The 20,409-nt window shown below is 25.9% G+C and overlaps 1 protein-coding gene across 1 annotated transcript; it reads left to right on the top strand.

Moving 5' to 3' along the window:
• The first annotated feature begins 10,829 nt into the window (after window positions 1-10,829).
• Window positions 10,830-17,801, top strand: LOC145845172 (transmembrane protein 41B-like). Its single transcript, XM_082952593.1, has 8 exons — window positions 10,830-11,372; window positions 11,873-11,930; window positions 12,498-12,654; window positions 12,904-13,038; window positions 14,253-14,346; window positions 14,942-15,046; window positions 16,118-16,288; window positions 16,632-17,801. The coding sequence occupies exons 1-8, from the start codon at window positions 10,830-10,832 to the stop codon at window positions 16,791-16,793; spliced, it is 1,425 nt and encodes a 474-aa protein (XP_082808719.1). The 3' UTR covers window positions 16,794-17,801.
• Window positions 17,802-20,409: the final 2,608 nt, after the last annotated feature.

Here is a 20,409-nt window from a genome sequence, read left to right as displayed (position 1 = left end):
ATTGAAAAATTTAAAAACTTCAAAATAAGCTTAAATACTAACTAAAATATCATCATTACAAAAAAGTACACAACATGTAAGTAAAAAAGAAAAAAAATGCAATTAGTAAGCTACATTACAGTCATATAAACTATTCTGAAAACTCGAAGATTTATTCAAAGTGTTGAAAACAAAAGTTTCACACACCTGAGTTTAAAAAAAGTTTCTTAAACAGGTTCAACCTAGTCTGAGTTTTTCAAATTTTTAAAATAGTCTGTTTGTTTTTACACTTTTTTAAAGGATTCGTGTTGGCGGTAGTAAAAGATTTTGTTTATTTCTTCAATGACAACAAAAATTCGTGTTAAAGAAATGTCTGAAGATTATAAAGCCGCATAAGTCAATTTAGGACTTTAATCAACCTGTTGAGATAATGAACTGATACAACAAATATTACTCATCTTAGAACTTTTATTAGAGGTGTTTTTACTAACTTTGACATTTTAGAAAAATATCTAGGTTTAGTTTCAATGCAAAGCACAACAAGAGAGAAAGTCATTTAAAAGCAAAGGTGCAATGCACCAATATAAAGTTTTTGAAAGTAAAACTTTTTGCTTCTATTTTTAGTTTAAATTTAAATTATAGGTAAAAAAACTGCCTAAAACAACATAGCATTATTAGAAAGATACTGTAAAACTACTTTTAAAATGTATTTTTATAAATGAAATATTTATACGGTAGTTTTTTTGTGTAAATTTGAAATTCTATTACTTTACATGTAAAAATTGTTTAAAAATCAGCATAAATTTTCAAATTCCAAGCTTTTACGGAATAGTTTTTTGGCAACACAGATTGTTCACACTTATATGTATACAATTAAAATAAGTAATATAAATTGTATCAGTTGCAAGACTTAACTTTAACGTATATCATAATACAAACCAACACTGTGAATTGAACAAAACATACATCATAGTTTTAATTTGCCACTCTTTCAAGCAAAAAAACCAGCCTGAGTTATCAAAAACTAGCCTGATATTTTAGTATATAAAACGCAATTCAAGCCAAATATTGAAAAAATGACTAAATTGGTCTGAGATTTGAAGTCATAAAATAGTCATAGTCTGAGTGTGTGGCAATGTTAAATAGTTTATTTGCTTGAATTTGAACTGTTTTGATTAACAATGTTCAAAATTAATAAATTTACCATTCCTAAATCTAGTTTGTGTTAAGGTATACTGACAATTCCCAACCGCGATTATTTCCCTACCGATCAAATCTCACCTGCGAACAATTTCAACTCTTTTTTTTTCCTATTTACGTCTTTTTTATTTATTAGTTGTTTATTTTTTACTATCACTGTTACTCCTAACCCTTACGCTTGGTCGATAAACGGTCCTAGGATTTGACCGGGTGGAATTTGATCGCGGGCTGGAAGAGAGCGGTTTCCTGTATTAAATAGGTAGTCCCAAAAAAAAATCAACTGTGTATATTACGGACACGTTCAAAATCCATCCAATTAAGTTCGAGAACCGCTTACCGATCGAGAATAAGGGTTAGGGGTAACAGTGGTAGTGAAAAATATACAAAAAATAAATAAACAAAATCCAAAAAGTAAATAAACTAAATTTATAAATAAAAAAAATATTTTTTTAAATCGGGTGGATTTTGATAGTATACCCAACACCACAGTAAAACAAACTTTATTTATTTTTATATATTAATTTAAATGTTAATAAAAGTAATATGAGAAATATCATGTTCAAATAATTATAATTTGAGTACAACGTGCATAGGTCATATTTTACATAAAAACTGTTTAAACAAAAAAAACGTGGACCATTTAAAATAGTCATAATTAAAGGTATTAATTTTTTTTTTTGCTACAGTGACCGTTAGAAAAATAAAGGTTTTTGAAAATTACAATGGGACATATTTGTATATATTATTAATTAACTAGAAATTTAGAAAAAAAACAACGATTTTTGAGAACACAGCAAAGTAAGAATATAAATAGATAAATGCATATGTATTTTCTAACTAAAACATCAGTTAGAGTAAAAATTCTAAAAAAACATTTTGTTCTTAAGGGCCTCACTCAAAAATTCAAACCCCAATCAAACGGACTTTTTATAAATTAAAGGCAAAGGAGCGTTCTCTAGAAAAAAAAGATCATACTTTGTTTTAAAGATGAGGAAAATAATTGGATCTAAAGTTTTGAAACTTTTCAAAATTTGCAAAAAATGCTATTCGAGCTAAGTTAACGCTCGTAGAAGAAAGTTATTAGGAAACTTAGAAAATACCCTGTTGGAATGCTAACATGTCTTTTTCACATTTTTAAACTAAAGCAGTAAGTCTTTTAATAGTTTTAAAATGTTATACAGGGACTAAAAACAAAATTAATCAAACTAAACCAGATTACCGATAGAAATTAATTGAAAATATATTTTTTCTCAGCAGACCACAATTACATGCTCGCGGGCCGCAAAATTTTCGTTTGCGGGCCGCATTCCATTCAAAAAAAAACGTGCTTGCGGGCTGCAGTTGACCCGCGGGCCGCAGATTGCCGACTTCCTGCTTAGATCTTTTATTCAAAATTGAAATTTAAAAAAAAAACGTAGAACATGGAGATAAAATACATAACTTTAATTTAAGAAAACAAGTTAAATTTTCATTTATTTTTTTTTTGTTTTTTTTTTTGACAAAACCTAAAATAATGCTAAAATGAACATTTTTTCAAAGAGTCTTTGCGTCAAAAATAAGCACCAATGAATTTTGACTTTTACTTTCTTTAAAAGTCTAAAAAACATTTTTTTAAACATAGAAAAAAATTATTTTAAAATTAAAAAAAAAAGATATTCATGAAGAAGTGAAGCTAAATTTGAAAAAGTGGAAGTTTAAAACTTTCTGAAAATCTATGGTCGTCAAACTTTATTTTTATAGAATTATTGACGAGTGGAGTAAGTTTTGTAAATCAGTACAATATTAGTAAGTAGAAGATACTTTAATTTTTTTTTTTAACTTTTAGTGATAAAAGAAAAGTTTAATGCAGAAATATGTTGGCACTCGATTAATACTTTAATTAAATATTTTATTCAAAATAGCCTTCATATTTTTTATTAAAATCTTCAGGCTTACTTTGGAATCAATCGTGGTGCTAACTTAATACTTACTAAATAAAGAGCTTAGTATATGACCTATTTCTTAGAGTACTACTAGGCTAGTAGTGGTTAAATAATAACGTCACTAACACAAATCAACCTATGATAGCAAACAAACAAGTATTTATACAGAGAGTAGTTAGCTGAAAAAACATTTTTGAAGAAAAATAAACTTAATAAAAATTGTAAGGAAGCAATTCATTTATCACCAAACACCAACATCTGCTTATTAATTTATGTGTTAAAATATATATTACTGATTAGACATATTCTAAACTATAAGTGTCAGCAGTGGTACAACTTTCACATTGCAGTACATAGCAACAATACAACTATCACATCTCAATAGATCACAATGATACAACTACCACACCCCACACCACAGTAGATTGCAATGATACAACTACCACACCACACCACAGTAGGTTGCAACACTACAACTACCACATCACAGTAGGTTGCAATGATACAACTACCACATCAAAGTAGATCGCAGCAATACAACTTTTACATCACAGTAGATGGCAACACTACAACTACCACATCATATTAGGTTGCAACACTACAACGACCACATCACAGTAGATTACAACAGTACAACTACCATATCACAGTAGACAACAATGTTACAACTATCACATCACAGTAGATAGCAACTGTACAACTTTTACATCACAGTAGATAGCAACAGTACAACTTTTACATCACAGTAGATAGCAACAGTACAACTTTTACATCACAGTAATCTGCAACAATACAACTAACACATTACAGTAGACAGCAATATTACAACTATCACATCACAGTAGATTGCAGCATTACAACTATCACATCACAGTAGATTGCAACACTTCAACTATCACATCACAGTAGATTGCAACAATACAATTACGTTGATAAAAATATCAGAGAATGCTACTTAGAGTGATGGCTTTCAAATTCCAAGACCTTTAGGAAAAAAATTGTATATGTAAGAGTATTCTAAAAAATACCGAGTCTTTTAAAGAGTTGCGTCAAAGGTTGATTTCTTAAATAATGAAACAACAGAGATCTGATGTTTTTAGACTCCATAGTGTTGCGGACTACAGTTTTAATTATTTGTAGACTATTAGTTGATCTACTAGTAGTTTTTAATTATTTTTAAACTTTGGGTTATGATTAAACCGGTTGTTGTAATATGTTCAAAAATACAAGATAAAAACTTAATTTTTAAAATAGTTTAAAAAATTAATTAATAGTAGTTGAAATTAAAGTTTTAATGTTGTATTAAAAATCAATGATTTTAATTTAACTTTTTGCAGTAAGTTCAATTTATTTTAAATTTTATTTTAGAGATTGTAGGAAAATCTGTGAAGTTTTAAATCAATACTACATCTTTTATAGAACTGCATAAAAAGTTTACTTAAATTATAAAACACCTGTATTGTGATAGCTGAAGTGTTGCGGTATACTGTGATGTGATAGTTGTATCGTTGCAATCTACTGTGATGTGATAGTTGTATCATTGTGATCTATCTTGATGTGATAGTTGTACATTGTGATCTACTGTGATGTGATAGTTGTATTGTTGCGACCTACTGTGATGTGATAGTTGTACTGTTGTACACTACTGTTATGTGATAGTTGTATTGTTTGAGGTCTACTGTGATGTGATGGTTGTTGTGATGCCGTCTACTGTGATGTGATAGTTGTAATATTGTAATCTACTGTGATGTGATAGCTGTATCGTTGAGGTCTACTGTGATGTGATAGTTGTAGTCAGAAAAAATGTTTTTTCGAAATTTATTAAAAAAAATTTTACTTTTAAATTCTCGCAGACGAGTTTATCAAAAATCAAAAAATTAAGAAAATAATTATAAAAACTATGCTTAACAACAATGGTTGAAATCCAAGAAACCCTCAAAGCCTTAGCGTTTCTTACCCTAATTTAACATATATTTTCACTATTCACATTCTACAGACATATTTGATAATAATTGTTTAAAGGGTTTCCAAAAGAAGAGTATTTTGGTCAAAACAACCGTAATTTTTTTTAAATTGTATTTAAGTTAAGATAATTGTGTGATCAGTACAAATAAAACTAATATACAAAAACAATTATATAAAACAATTATAAGATTGTGTATAATTAGCGTGGCCATAGGATTAAATCTAAATTCTTTCCGGTGTTTTAAAGTACAAGTTTTTTTGATTATTTTTAGCATAAAACTTATCTTAAGGTAAAAAAAATATTTTGAACAGCATGAAAATACTGAAAAGCTATTGTAACAATACTTTAAGTGTGTTTTACAATATTTAAAGCTCTAAATGATATAAAATAGGAAATGTATAATATAATTTTCGTATCTAATCTAAATTTTATTCTTTTACAGCAAATATTTCAGGTTTTATGGTAATCCTTTATAATGAACACAAAATGACTTAATTTTTAAACAACTTTATGCATCCAAGACTCGACTTGAATGCAAGGTCCAAACTTAAATCATTTCATTTCGAAAGTTCAAAATTTTTGGTCAACAATATACTCGAAGAATAAATGTAAAATTATCCGAATTTTTGCGAGTCTAAACCATAACTGAGGAAATTAATTGACTGGATAGAATATAGACCACTAAGAAAAACTGATTAAAACTATCCCGTGGGATGATTAGGCAAGCTCCTTTAGCTGTACTTGTTTTGGTATTCCCCTAAAATAAAACCACCATGTACAACTCATATTTTTCTACTGTAAGTTGTTTTACTATGATAATAATTAAAATAGATTTTAAATTAAGCAATACCTTTATGAGAATTCAATAAATTCCTATCAATTTTAAACACAGTTCTAAAATAATAATATATATTATAATAGAGCTTTTATCTTTAGAATCTTTACAACTTTTTGGTAAAAGTTGTACAAAATATTGTACTAAATAAACTTAATTGATTTTGTTTTTTAAGGTAGGTATACATCAGTCTCATCCTTTAAATAATAATAATATTTTCTGAATGCCAAGAGAATAAGTTACATCAGATGTAATTCTACCTACAACTTTAACAACTATAATGTGTCTTTGTGGTGTATGGATCCCAATTACATTTTTTAAAAATCTCTAATGGTAGCTACTGTATTTAAAAAAATTTTCCAGGTTGAAGAGAAATTACTATGTCATTTATAGTTTTAAAATATAAGTAAAAAAGCAGCCAGAGACATTTAGAGTTTATTTCAAAGGTTAAAATAAGTATTGGGAGCATAAAAGCAAAAAAAAAAAGTGCTATGTACTTAACAAAGTCATAATTATAACAAATGACTTAATATCAAAAAAAAAAAATATTGCATTGAAATTATAAGTAACTAGCCTGAGATAAGAAAAAGTTCAAAAAATCTGAATTTAATTTACTAACATTTTGAAATTTTTAACTGAATTACTACTAAATACCCACATTCAATATTTATCCCTATGATGATTAGTTGTATATGCTATGATGAGTAGTACCAATAAATTAAGTGTACCAACAACATCCATACCTTACAACTTGATAGTTTTTAATAGTTTTATAAGATTTTATATATTGAATAGAATGATACAATATATTCATTGAAATTAAGTACAAATAATTAATCTGGTGATTTTATAAAAATATTTAAAAAGAAGCAACTAAAATACAAACTAATATAAGTTTTCAACTTTGTTGTTCGAGTCCTAACAGAAAAATATTTTTCAGAATTATTTAAAACTACTGAAGAGCTTCGTATCTATACAGGACTTTAGTTGGAAAAGTAAGTAGTTTGTGTTGTTTTAATATTTTAGATGTTGTTAGTTTCCTGCAACTAAAAAAGTTTAAGGATGTAATTTTAGTTTATGCACAATTATTTTATGCATTAAAAATTTAATTAAATGTTTTTTTCAAAAAAATCTGGAAAAACCTGAATTTGAAAATTTAGATAAAAATCCTCTAAAAACTAGCAATTTTGAACAAGAATCACTAAAAAAATGGAAAAACCTGGAATCTAAAACTATTTTTACATATAAGAAAATAATATAATTTTATAATAAATATGATAAATATAGATAAATATTTTTTATAATAGAAAAGATTTTATTTAGAAACACATTTTAATTAGTTTTAACTATTTGAGACAGTTTTTTACCTTAAATATAGTTTTATACTGATAGTTTTTTTGGTTGAAAAAACATGGGAGAAATACAAAAAACCTGACAAAAATTTTCCAAAAAAATTCTGACAACCTTCTTTTTTTAGCTCTGCCTAAAAACTTAGTAAAATTTTAATTCTGCCCATTTAGAAGAGTTTCTTTAAGCTTAATTAATGAATTATTTTTTTAACTGTTGCCTTCTCATTGATATTGTATTTCTATAAGCTTGTACTTAAGCAACAGTATATATTTTTTTAATTTAGATAATACTACAGTTGCTAAAAACTAGATTTTGACAACTTAGGTAAAAAAAACCTTAAATTTGAGATTTTTTTTAAACCTGGAATTCTGAATAAATGTCACTAATAATCCTTGAATATAAAACTATTTTTAGAAAGTTCTAACCTTCATTTTAAGTGGAAATATTTACACAACTTTAAAAATGACTAATAAAATGATTTTGTATTTTTAATTGCGAAGAAAAACTAAAGCTAGTAATTTCCAAGTAGAAACTAATATTTCAGCCTTTTTAAAAATTCTTTTCATCAATAATTTACTTAGTTTATTTTGAATTTTTTTGAAGATTTAAGTATATAAACATATATTGCTACCTAAAAAGAAGAGACCAACATTTTTAATAACTAATTTTCAAAATATATAAGGTAAAACTAAACCAAGTTTTTAATTTTTATAAAATACATAAAGTGGAATATTCTTTACTGTTTTTGCCAGCTAATTTGGATTTTAATCTTCTTTTTCTAAGCTTAAAGTTGTTATTTAATCAATTTTAGATATCTTTGAATGCCTTTTTTCGGATATCTATTTTCAACTATTATTTAGTTTTTCCTAGGTTTTGCTTAAAAGCTAAATTTTAATTTAATAATTTCAAAAACTTACCTAATTTAAGTCAAACTTGTCTATAAATAATCAAGCTCTTTTATGTTTCATGTAAATACTTGATAAATTGTTAATACTCATAAGTTTTTTTTTACTTATTATGAAAAAACTACATTGTCTTTAGACAAGAATATTTATATAAAAAAATAAATATTGGACAAATTTAAAAGTAAAAAGAAAAGTTTGTAATATGTTAATTTTTTATTAAAAGTTTTACATTTGTGTACCTATCAAAAATATTTTAATGTTTAAAGCTAAAATTTATAATTACGTACTTCTAAAAATACTCAATTCAAAGTACACATTGACTAAGTAAAAAATTACTCAATTCAATATTTCTATGGACTACTATAGCATACTAAAAGTAAATTTTGTTATTGACAAAATTATAGCATATTGACAAAAAACAAAAACAATTATTATGAATATTTCACATGATTTATTCACACACTTATATATATATTTTATTCTAGTCTAATATATTATATTCGTTTTTCATTGAAAAAAATACTCATCAAATTCATACAAAGTTTTTTAAACAGTTGTTTTAATTTTTTTTTAACATTATTGTACTAATGCAAGAAGTATTTTCAAACTTTAATCAATTTTACAACAGAATATCCTTGCACAGAAAAAGTTGAATACTCTACCACAATGCAGAGAAAAGGTTTGTATTTTTAAAATATTTGTAACCAAAACATAAAAGCTAATTGACAAAAGTTTCCAAAAATTAAATGAAAATTTAAAAATAATAATGTAATTTTGTTTACTACTTTATAGTACCACAAAAATTGTTTTTTCTATTAGTTCCATACTTGATACCAGTAGCGTAGTTGTTTGGTATTAAAAGTAAATAGTTTGAATCAATAGAGTCAAATACAACAATTTGAACTTTATTAATTTATTACAAACTTGAGATTTTAATTATAATGAAGTTTCAAAATTCTTTTCAAGACATAAGAAATCAACGTATAAAGTTACTGTCTATTTTTACAAAGTCAAAAATGTAGTTTAAAAACATTCACATGTCATATATTTTGTTGTACATGTTAAGCTTAAAATTTTTTATTTTAAGAAAATTTTTTCACATAAGTAAGAATAAGGTTTATTAAGAAATTTCAAAAACTATTCTAAATATGGTGGTTTTTTTTTATTACACAAGTTTTTAAATTTATTAAGGTTTTCTTAATGTTTCAAAAATTTATAGAATAAATTTTTAAATGTACAGGTTATAGTTTAAGAATACACACATTTTATTTTATTTTTTTAATTTTAGATCACGATATTTATTTTTATTTAACTATGTTACTTTTTAATTTAAAGAAGCTGGACATTTATATTTTATAATTTTTTTTATAACAATATATTCTATAAAATGATCCAGAAAAGTATATAACAAAATTTTTAAACTTTTGGTTTGAAACACAGCTGTACTTAATTATGTTACTATTTATCAAACTAACTATAGTTTAAATCGCTTTTTTAAGTTAGGTTTTCCAATTAGCTGCTTATATAAATTTTGAAAATATTGTAATTACTGTTTATATTATTTAAGCTAGTTTTACATAAGATTTAATGAGATGCACTTCTGCTTACTTAACAAAACTTTAATTGGAAATTATATACAAAATAAAAAAACTATTTTAGTTTTTTAATTTGTTTTTAAACTCATATGTATTTCTATTTCAAAGCAGTTACTAAATAGAATATGCTGACCCACTAATTTTAATTAGTAAAAGCAGTCCTAAATATACCGGGCATGTGACTTGAAAAAAAAGTAAACATGTTTATAATTGCAGAAGCGTATAAGCACTGTATTAGTTGCGAAAAATTTCAATGATGTTGTGAGAATTGAACATGAACTTGCAACTTTGTGTGCAGTTGAGCAAACAACTTTGTTAATGAGATAGTTTTTGTTTGTTTAATCTTTAATATTTGCTCGCTCAAGTCCAAATCAAAGTACAGAGTGTGGTGGTGCGTTTTATAAAATGTTGTTTACTGGTTTTATCATTTTAAAAATAGCAGCTGTTGAGTATGTTGTAGTTAGAACTTAAGTTTTTTAAAAAGCCTAGTTGGTAATTTATCAAAAAAGAGGAACTAAAAAATTAACAAGTTGATAAGCATAGAAAAGTTTGTTGAGATAGTTTATTTTTAGACTATATTTTTATAGATCATACTCTTAAGATTGATAGCAGCTTATATTTATTTTTGAGCTTTAGATTATAAAAGTTTTTAGTTTTTAACAATTAATTAAAGAATGTACCTTTTGATCATCATTTTAATTAGGAAAGACTCTACTTAATAAATTTTTAACTACAAAGTTTTTATTAACAGATTTTTAAGCTTTTTCATTTCTAAACTTTATTAGTAATTCTAATATTTTTATTTTTAACAACAATATCTTGACCTACTTGATATTTGTTAAAAAGTTTATAAACTATTTGCTAAGTTTTATTTATGGTTGTATCCTACAAAAGCTCCTTTTTTGTCAGTTTTATTGTTTTTATGTTTATTTACTCGAATAAAGCTTTCACTTACTCTACTCATAGATAAGCAGTTGCAATTAATTTTGTTAATTCTTTAGTAAAACCAAGTTTTCACTAAAACTTAAAAGCCAGAAAAAAAATTTAACATTTTTAAAGAAATAAGATTAACATAAAATGGCCGATTCTTCCTGGTTGTGGTCCCGCAGCAGCAGCAAGTCCCTCCTCCCAATTACAACCCCCCAAATCGAAACCACTGACAGCGAGTCCAGCTGGTCTATATGGGGAGAAAAGCACACTTCTGAGGAAAAAGCCACCCCTAAGCCAAAAGACCCTGTTCTTGAAGCCGCGTTGGAAAAACCTGACCAGAACTTGACCATGTACTCCTTTCCTTCCTACCTGACCTCCACCAAAAGTTCTACTCCTAGTGGATCCCCCATGCTGGAAAGAAAATCAAGTTTACTAGAAGGCTTTCAGCAGGCTGCGGACAAAATGGCCACTTCCAATTTGTCCCTGGTCCCACCAAAAAAGTCCCATCACACCCAGGCGTTTGGGCACAACCCTAACGTGCCGGTGCCGATACCACCGAGCAGGAAGTTCCACCTGACAGGAAGGTTGTACGGGTACCTGGAAAGGAAGAACTTTATTAACGGTAAATTTGAAGGGTTGCAAACTGAGGGGTTGAAGTTTGCTAATTTGTTTAAGTTTTACATGAGCGGAGTGATTCACTATTTTGCTAAGATTATGAGAAATGAGTGACTTGAGTTTGTTTTTGTCAGTAATTTGAAGCACATTAATGTGTTGAAGTATTTGACTTGATTTTTTTTGTGCAATAAGAACTGAAATGCTGTTCTTGTTAATTTAAATTAGACTTTTTTTGGTGTTGTTTTGTTGCATTTAATATAGTAAAGTTTATTGCTGAAATTGTCAAAAGTTTCTATCTTTTTGAACTTTTAACAGTTGAAATCTTAGATTTCTAGTTTTTATACTTTGTAAAGAAAGTGTTTTTAATAAGTTTCAAGTTTAATTGTGTTTTGATTTTTGACTTACTACTTTTATTACAAATTTGATCAAATCTATTTTTTTAAGATTGTACAGAAATTTTAAAGAGACTATTAATTTTGTACCAAGTTAAAATTATACACTTATTAGTTATTAATAACTTGTTTACTAATATGCAATATTGAGTATTTTAAGTATAGTTAAATAAACAAATGTAGTTTGATAAATTAACCATGAACTTGGGACTTAACTTAAACAAAGTTGTTGCACTGATAAGTACTTTTATTGCATAATACTTTATTATTTGATTAACAGCTTGAGTTTCTGTTTCTCCCTATAAACAAAAAGTTAATGTTCTGCAAGTAGCTATTTTCAATTTAGTCATAAGTTTTATAATTTACTTAACTTTAAAAAGTTGTTTTATAGTTATACTAAACTAATTTAGCCTACTTGAATTCTGTAATTAGTTGATGGATACTGGAATACTGAAAACTTAAAAACAAAATGAAGATTAAGTTTTACATTTTTTATTTTAAAATGTTGTACTTCATTTTTATTTGCATAATAGTTTATGGTAACTGTTTTTTTTAATACATATTAAAAATTACTCAAACAAGCTTGTATTTAATAATACCTAAAAAATCTCTACTTTAATTTTTTTTTAACAAACACTTAAACTTTTGTATTCAAAAAGTTAAAGCAATTTTATATTATCACTAAAGCAGACTACATGAGGCCATTATATACAATTATGAAAGATCAAACAATACAATATACTACATTTTTACTTAACAAATAATACAATTGATTTCCTGTTGAATAAATAATCTGATAAACTTTCAGCATCAAGGATGATAAAGGGTAAGCAACCAGCAAACAAATCAACCAATCAGAATGAAGAACCTGACAGCAAATGGCAGCTGGTTGCTATAGTAACAGTGTTCTGCTTGTTCCTAGTGGGAATCTACCTGTCATACAAGCAAATGAACGGGCTTGAACCGTGAGTTTTTATAGAAAACAATGTTTTATGAACCTATATGACCATATACTTTGTTTATTTAACTGTGTTTAAGTTTCTTATTTAAAGTCACGTCTACCAAATTCATTTCTTTTTATATAAGTAATCTAAGAAATTATTTAGAAAAAAGCTTTTAAATTATGTTGAATCAACCGTGATACAAACTTCCTGGTTATTTTAATAAAACACAACATATTTTTTCTTTTACTGATAGTTTTTATTATACCACAGTGATGATTATGCAAAGGTGAAGTTACCGAGATCAATCGAAGACGCGAGACAATTGGGGGGTGTTCTGCTCAAGTACATAAACGAAGAAGGAAACTATTACCAGCTCACATTCACGTTCTTCTTTGTTTATATATTGTTAGTTTTAATTTTTTATAATTTGTTTTTATAATTGACACTAACCGTTTTTTGTATATATGTTAGTTCTATTTTCTATATCTTAATCAGAAATAAACTTGTGTGCCATTTGCGCACTTATTCTTCGTATTTTGAAAATCTGTAGAATAGTAGGCAGAAGACTGTAAAACTGAACAAATGAAACTTTTTCGTTTTTATTTATTTTCTTTTTAGGTTTCTTTAATTTATTACCTTTATAAATATAATGATTTTATTAGACTAAATAAAAAAGAACAAAAATAAGAAAACATTTAAAATTGTAAAACCTAACGTCTAAAAAACTATTAAATTGACAGTAATAAGCTAAGTATAAACATTTGTGTAGTATTTTATAACTTAGTGTAACTATAGGTATTTAACTTTAACAATTAGTCTTTTTGTTAAGTACTGTTTGATATAAACTTGTTCATTTTTAGTATGCATACTATAATTTTTTATTTTTAGTCTTTTTTTCAAAAAATTAGCTTTGTAATAAGTGTTTTGCTAGTTTTTTTATTTTTTAAGTTATAGAACTTTAGTCAATTTTATATATTATTTATTATGTTTACAACTTGATCAAACAAAGAATTTTAACTACCATGTATAAATAAAGTATTACAAGAATAAACATTATTATGCAACGAAACTTTAAATAAAAACTAGTATAAAAAATTAAAATAATAGTTTTCAATTACTTAAACTAGTTTTTTCATTACAATAGCAGTGAATTTTGCTATTAACTGGGTGCATGTTAGCTAAAAGGTGACAAAATCAAAAATTTGCATTAAATAATTAATCAGTGTATTATGTACGTCATAAAGCATGTGCTGCTGATAATGTAAACAAATAAACAATATTTTGTTGTTTCGTAGTAAACAAAGGTAATAACAATAGCTTTTATTTCATGTTTTAATATTCAACATGTCCAATAAAGTTTTTTTTATGATTGATACAATATCCAATAACTTCTGATTTCAAAACTAAAGACAATAAGTAGAATAAAAAAACTTTTATTAAACTGAAAAAAAAAAATATTCAGAAATTAATATGTTCTATAAAAAAATGTTAAATAAGTTAGCTATATCAAATTAATAATATTAAAAGTATACAGTCTTAACATTAAACTTGACTTTTCAGCCACAAACTTTTCAGCAACAAAGTGTTCATAATAACCGTAAACTTCATTTATTTTTCAGCTTGCAAACATTCGCCATTCCCGGCTCGATATTCATGTCGGTGATTTCAGGATTTTTGTACGGAACCTACCTGGCACTGTGCTTTGTTTGCCTGGTTAGTGTTTGTATATAAGTTAATAAAAATATCTATGTTTTAACAAAAAAAACTCCATCTTTTTTCTCACTACATTACTGCTTAAAAGAGTGGGCTTCTTTTCTTAAATTTTGAAATATAAATTTTTCAATCTTCGAAAAGAAGGCTTTAAAACAACAAAACTAGTTTTTAGTTGAAAAAAGTTTTTATTGAGTATTTTTTGTTTAAGAAATTTATGTACTTGTAATATGAAACTAAAATGTATTTTTTGTCTGGTTAGTATTTTTACTTAGATTAAAAATGTTTGTGCTAATTAAAGTTCAAATCTATGTATTTACTTAGTACCCTTTTTGCTCAAATGAAATGTAAAATTTGAAATTTTAAAAAGATTTTTATTAACAGATGACTTAAAAACGCAAAACTTAATTTTTGGTTGAAATTAGTTTTTTTTTATGTTTTAGAACGTTTAAATTTTTCTTTATGGTATTTATGTTTAAAAAAATTATGCATTATGCAGGTAAAAATACTTTTTTATTTTGCTTTTTTCTATAACTTTTTTATTAATGAATATATTCCTAAAATGTTAACAAATAACTTTATGTTTTTTATTCAACAGGCCTCTGGCATTGGAGCAACTGGTTGCTATTTCATTTCTTATTATTTTGGAGGAAAAATTGCCCAAAAATATATTCCAGACAGGATAGAAAATTGGAAAGTTGAAGTTAGTATTAATTTTTTTATTAATTTTTTTTACTTGTCATAAAAGTAGAGAATAAATACTTAGTTTGAGCTCAAACGTATGAATGAATAAATAACACAACAAGCTGTAAGGGTAACCTGTTTGTTAATTCTAAAGTTAAGTTTTGTTTTATTTTTAGAATATTAATAATTGAAAATAATTTAAAACCTTATTTTAACTTAAACACTAAACCATAATTTTTTGTTGGTAATTAAAAATAGTTCTATGATTTAACTTTTAAATGACGTGTTCACTAGAATGTTATACTTGTTTGTTGTATGACCTTACGTAGTTTTACGTAATATAAAGTTTAATTGTTTTTGTAGTTTGTTTTTCGAAAAAAAGTTTAAACAAGTAAACTTCAAGGTTATTGTCCTACATTTTTTAACATACTAATTAACTACGTAATTTTTTTATGAATTAAACATTTGCAATCGGCTATAAATACATCTGCTCAGAATGGCTATTATAATTAGTTTTTAAAATAATGTGAAGGTTGGAAATAAATGTAAATTTCAAAGAAAATTTTTACAATTTTCAAACTAAAAGTAAATAAAATTGTTAACTAGTTTTTGTATATAAATATATTAAATCAAATACCTGTTATACATACAAGATTTCTGTTAAAAATATCTATACAAGATTCGCCTTATCTGTTATAATTTTACAAAATATAAAGTAAACACTAAATATCATATAATATTACAGGAATCTATTTTTAAGTCATTCACTTTTGATAAAAATTGCATATATATTACCAATGACGACTTTTTACCAAGTCGGTATAAATATTTTTTCTACCCTTCAAACTGATTTCGAAATGTTACTGACGACACATTTACTAATTAAATAAGAGCTGAACAAAATTTTTTCTTAAACATTTGCATTTTTAATTTTTATTTATTTATCTGTAACTTGCATAAAATTCTATTTAAAGATTTTCATAACAGCGACATTTTAAACCCTAGTACTTCCACTTTGTTTTTTTGAATCTTTACGTTAGCGACATTTCTAACCTTCAGACTTATCACTAACGACGTTTCAACTCTACAGGTGGACAAACGTCGCGACGACCTGTTCTCCTACATCTTGTTCCTTCGGGTCACCCCCATTCTCCCCAACTGGCTGATAAACGTCGTTTCTCCTATCATTGATATCCCGGTGAAGGTGTTCTTTCTCGCCACTCTGATTGGGGTGGCGCCCCTGAGCTACATCGCTGTTTCGGTGAGTTGCAATTAAATTAAATTAATTTTGTTTATCTATGGTTCTAAATTTATTAAATTATTTTTGCCTCTTAGTATGTATTTACAGACAATAGTAGTTTTAAAAATTTAAACTGATTTTGATAAAGCTTTCGATCTAGCTTCTTAGACTTATTCAAAAATAAAAAATAAATAAATACCAGTGCCTAGTATCATTTACAGTTAGACAAACAGACAGTGGTATAATAAAAATATTAATGTTTATTTATGTGTTGGTTGAGCCTTCATAAAAGTTTTTTCAAGATGCCTGAAAACGAACGTTAATAGGACATAATACCCAATTACTTTCATGTAACACTTGACAGGCGGGAACGCAGCTCAACTCGATGATGATGTCGGACTTGAAGTACAATTGGAGCAACATGCTAATAGTGCTGGTGTGCGCGGTGCTGGCGCTGGTGGTTCCCAAGTTCTGCAACAAGTTCTACAAGAAGGAGGAATCGACGAGTGTCAACAAGCAGGAGTAGTGTCACTATGTGTTTGTGTGGAGGAATGTCACTACTCGTGTGGGTGACATTTTTGAGGCGTAAAATTTTAATAGTTCTAGGCAATAAATAAACAAAAAAAAATAATCCAAATGAGCGTTGTAGAAATATTCTTAAGCTAGTGCTTGAGACGCATTTTAGCTTTTACTGTAAATTTTTTATAGTTTCAAATTACATATGCTAAAAGAAGTTAAATAAACTTTAACACAGTGTTTCGTGCTAGAAAGTCCACTTTGGTAACTTAATTTTTTAGGTCTTTCTTACAGTAAAGTATCAAGTAGAAAACTTTCTTACGAAACGACTCATTGTAAAAACGACGTTACATAACAAGAAACATATACTTTTTAAGATTACAGATTTAATCTTTTTTTCAAAACTAATCATTTTTAATAGAATAAGAACAACTAAAATCGCTGTATTATTTACTAGGGTTCAAAATACATTTCTACACTTGTTATAAAGACGTCTCTTATTATTTGAAGCATATACATGGAAGTTTTATTTGTTTTGAAGTTTCATTTATACTTGGAATATATCTTAAGCAAAACACTGTGCGTGAAAATTAGCGGTTTTTACCAACTTGACATACAAGATATAAAAAGTGAACATGGACTTTTTCAGTTATTCAAAGTGTAGTTATTGATATTGTGTAAAAAACTTTATTCTTTTTAACCTTCAATTTCACTACCTCTGTGTGTCTTTTGAAAAAGTGGCCAATATTAAGAACATGTTTAGTTTGTTTGAATAGTCAATTAATGGCACAAAAAAAATACTATTTTTCTTAGTTATATTGTTTAGTTGCAATTTTTATTATTTACTACGACGGTAGTTTTGTTTTTTTGTGTTGTGTAAATATTTTATGTTTTTGTATTAAACATCATGTTTGTTTTTTGCGTTGCCTTTGCTGACTTTATTTTTCTTAAACAAGATATTCTGTCTTTCTAGACTGTTAAATACTTATATACTTTAGATATATGCATATGTTTCAAATTGAGTATGTCAATGTAAAAAAAATACGTGAAAAAAGTTACTTCACATACTTTTTGATTAAAAAAAAAAAAAAATTTTAACATATTTTTCTTGTCTGTATAATTACTAAAGTTTTGTAGTTATAAGTATATTATTGTTTTAGTTTTATATTCGAAAATTATACAGTTTTAAACAACAACCTTTGTTATAGCTTATAAATTGATAAACTTCTTAAAAATGTTATTTTAAGCAACTTCTAAAGGAAATTGGTATTTCTAAAAATTAAATGCTACATCACAAATTAAAATGGTTTACTTTGTACAATTAATTTGAAGTTTCAAGTTTAAGAAAAACTCATTAAATTTAAATATTTAGTTTCCTAAAATTTATGTAAAACTCATTTTTCTAATGTTATATATTTACAAGCTAACTAACTATTTACTTGAAAATTAGAAAATTAAACTTTAAACCTATTGAATCGACAGAATTACAAAATAAAATTGGTTTAATGTTATTTTACACTAAACAAACTATTTATAATTTTTAATTACGACTAGTATTTCAGTCTTCAAATATTTTAAACTCATAACTTAACATTTGTTAATCATTACTAACCAACTAAAAGTTTTAGAGAATATTTTTTTTCTTTAAGCTTTTGTCAGAAAGGACAAATAGTTCGAGTACTTAATTTACAGTCACGTATATTAATAAAACTGAATAGTTTTGACACAAACCATAAAGTTGTTTTAGATTAATAAGTTTTTTTAGTTTTTTTTACACATCGCTTAGCAAAGTATGAACTTCTAGTTTAAAATTTAATTTACAAGAATTAAATAATCTCAACCTTGAAAAGTTTTACTTTGTACACTTTTGTTATTCAGTCTTAGACTACTTTTCATTTTAAACTATCACAATACACAATTTAAAATAAATTTCGCTTCAAAATGTAGTGGAAGCTTATTATAAAAGTTTACTATTAGATATTTTTCTGATAGTACTAAAATAACAGCTTCGAGTTTGGACTCGAATTTTAAAAATATACAACTAAGGTTGTTTGCTGTATCATAATGCTAGTTATAAACACAAAGGAGGTAAATATTACTATACTACATCATCAAGCATTACCTATGATATTATCGTAATTCTAAAAAGTTATACTGTATAGCGTATACATAAAGTAAATCTGATTAAGACAAGTCAGAATGTATTACATACTATGTAGTATAATTAAGTAAAAAGGATAAGATATTTTAAATAAAAATTGATTTTTAAAAAAACTTTGTTCTATAAGTTTTAAATATTTTAACTTTTATTTTGGTGTGTTTTGTTCATTTTATCACTTGATAAAGAAACATAGCTTTAGTACAAAATGGAAATAATAAACTAAAAAATAAAATGAGCAATTTAACTTTATATTATTTGTTGCAAATGGTGTATTAAAGTTGCATTAACCTTCCTACAACGGTACATATAGAAATTTATACATTTTTTAAGGTGGATGTTTTGTATAAAACTGATTATCTTTTTCAGTCTCGTGATTGTCCGTAGTACAATTGTAATACCCAGTAGGCTGGCAAGTTGCCATTGATCATTTTAGTGACTTAAAAACTAAACCAAGATATTTATCTAGTTGTTTCGGGCTTCCTCTTTTAAAATCCTGGCTTTGATTCTGTACTGCTTTTAAGTTATCTAAGCTTGAATGTGGCAAATTTTTAAGTAAAAAAAACAAGTAGAAAAAACCTCAAATTTATGTCAAAACTAAGGTCTACAGCAACTGCTAAAAAACACTATCAAAGCTTTTGTACTAATATATTTTAGGTTTTTTTTTTATTTAGAAAAGTTATAACTTTTTTAAAGCTTAAAAAGAAAAAAAATCTCATATAAAAAACTGCTATTCTTTCGAAAATTTCTTAGGTGTATTTAGGGCAAAATAGGGTATCTTTAAGAGTTAAGTATCTCAAATGCCTTAAGTATAAACTTTTATTTTTTATCAAATATGACTAGAAATCTATTAACAAATTTTAAAAAATATCGATAGGCATATAACTATTTTTTATTTATTTATACTATATAATTAAACGATGAGTAATAATTTATTATTTTAATGTACAACTACAAATTTTAACTATTATAATTAGCAACTTTTAAATATCATATCTGGTGCATTAAAGACCTGCTTTTTAAACTTAAAGTTTTTAAAAAACTAGTTGGTAATGGTAATTCAAATTTTTGAATTCTCAATTTGAATCGACAACAGCCTTTGCTTGACAACAGTCTTAGTGGTAAAAGAAGATAAGAAGAACTACTATGGTATGTTAATTTGTTTTCTACAATGTCTTTAGTAACATTTTAAACAAGATAAAATTAAAGTAATTGTTAATAAATATGCTTTTAAACATTCATTTAACTATTTATATGAGGTATATGTGAAGTTATATGCCATTATGGATAATTTTGAAGGTAAATTTAGCTTTAAATATCTAAGATCATAAAATATGTCAAAAGAACTACATTTTAAACCATAATTAATTTAATATAATAAAACTTGGAAAAGTAAATAAATTTAAAATCAATCCAAATTGTATAAAATAATGGTAACAGTTGTTCTTTTAGAAATATTTTTAAAATG

This window comes from Thalia democratica, chromosome 9, assembly GCF_965202585.1.
Source record: "Thalia democratica chromosome 9, ktThaDemo2.hap1.1, whole genome shotgun sequence".
Taxonomy (NCBI): Eukaryota; Metazoa; Chordata; class Thaliacea; order Salpida; family Salpidae; genus Thalia; species Thalia democratica.
Note: the sequence above shows the minus strand (reverse complement) of the source record. Positions and strands in the feature narration are given on the sequence as shown.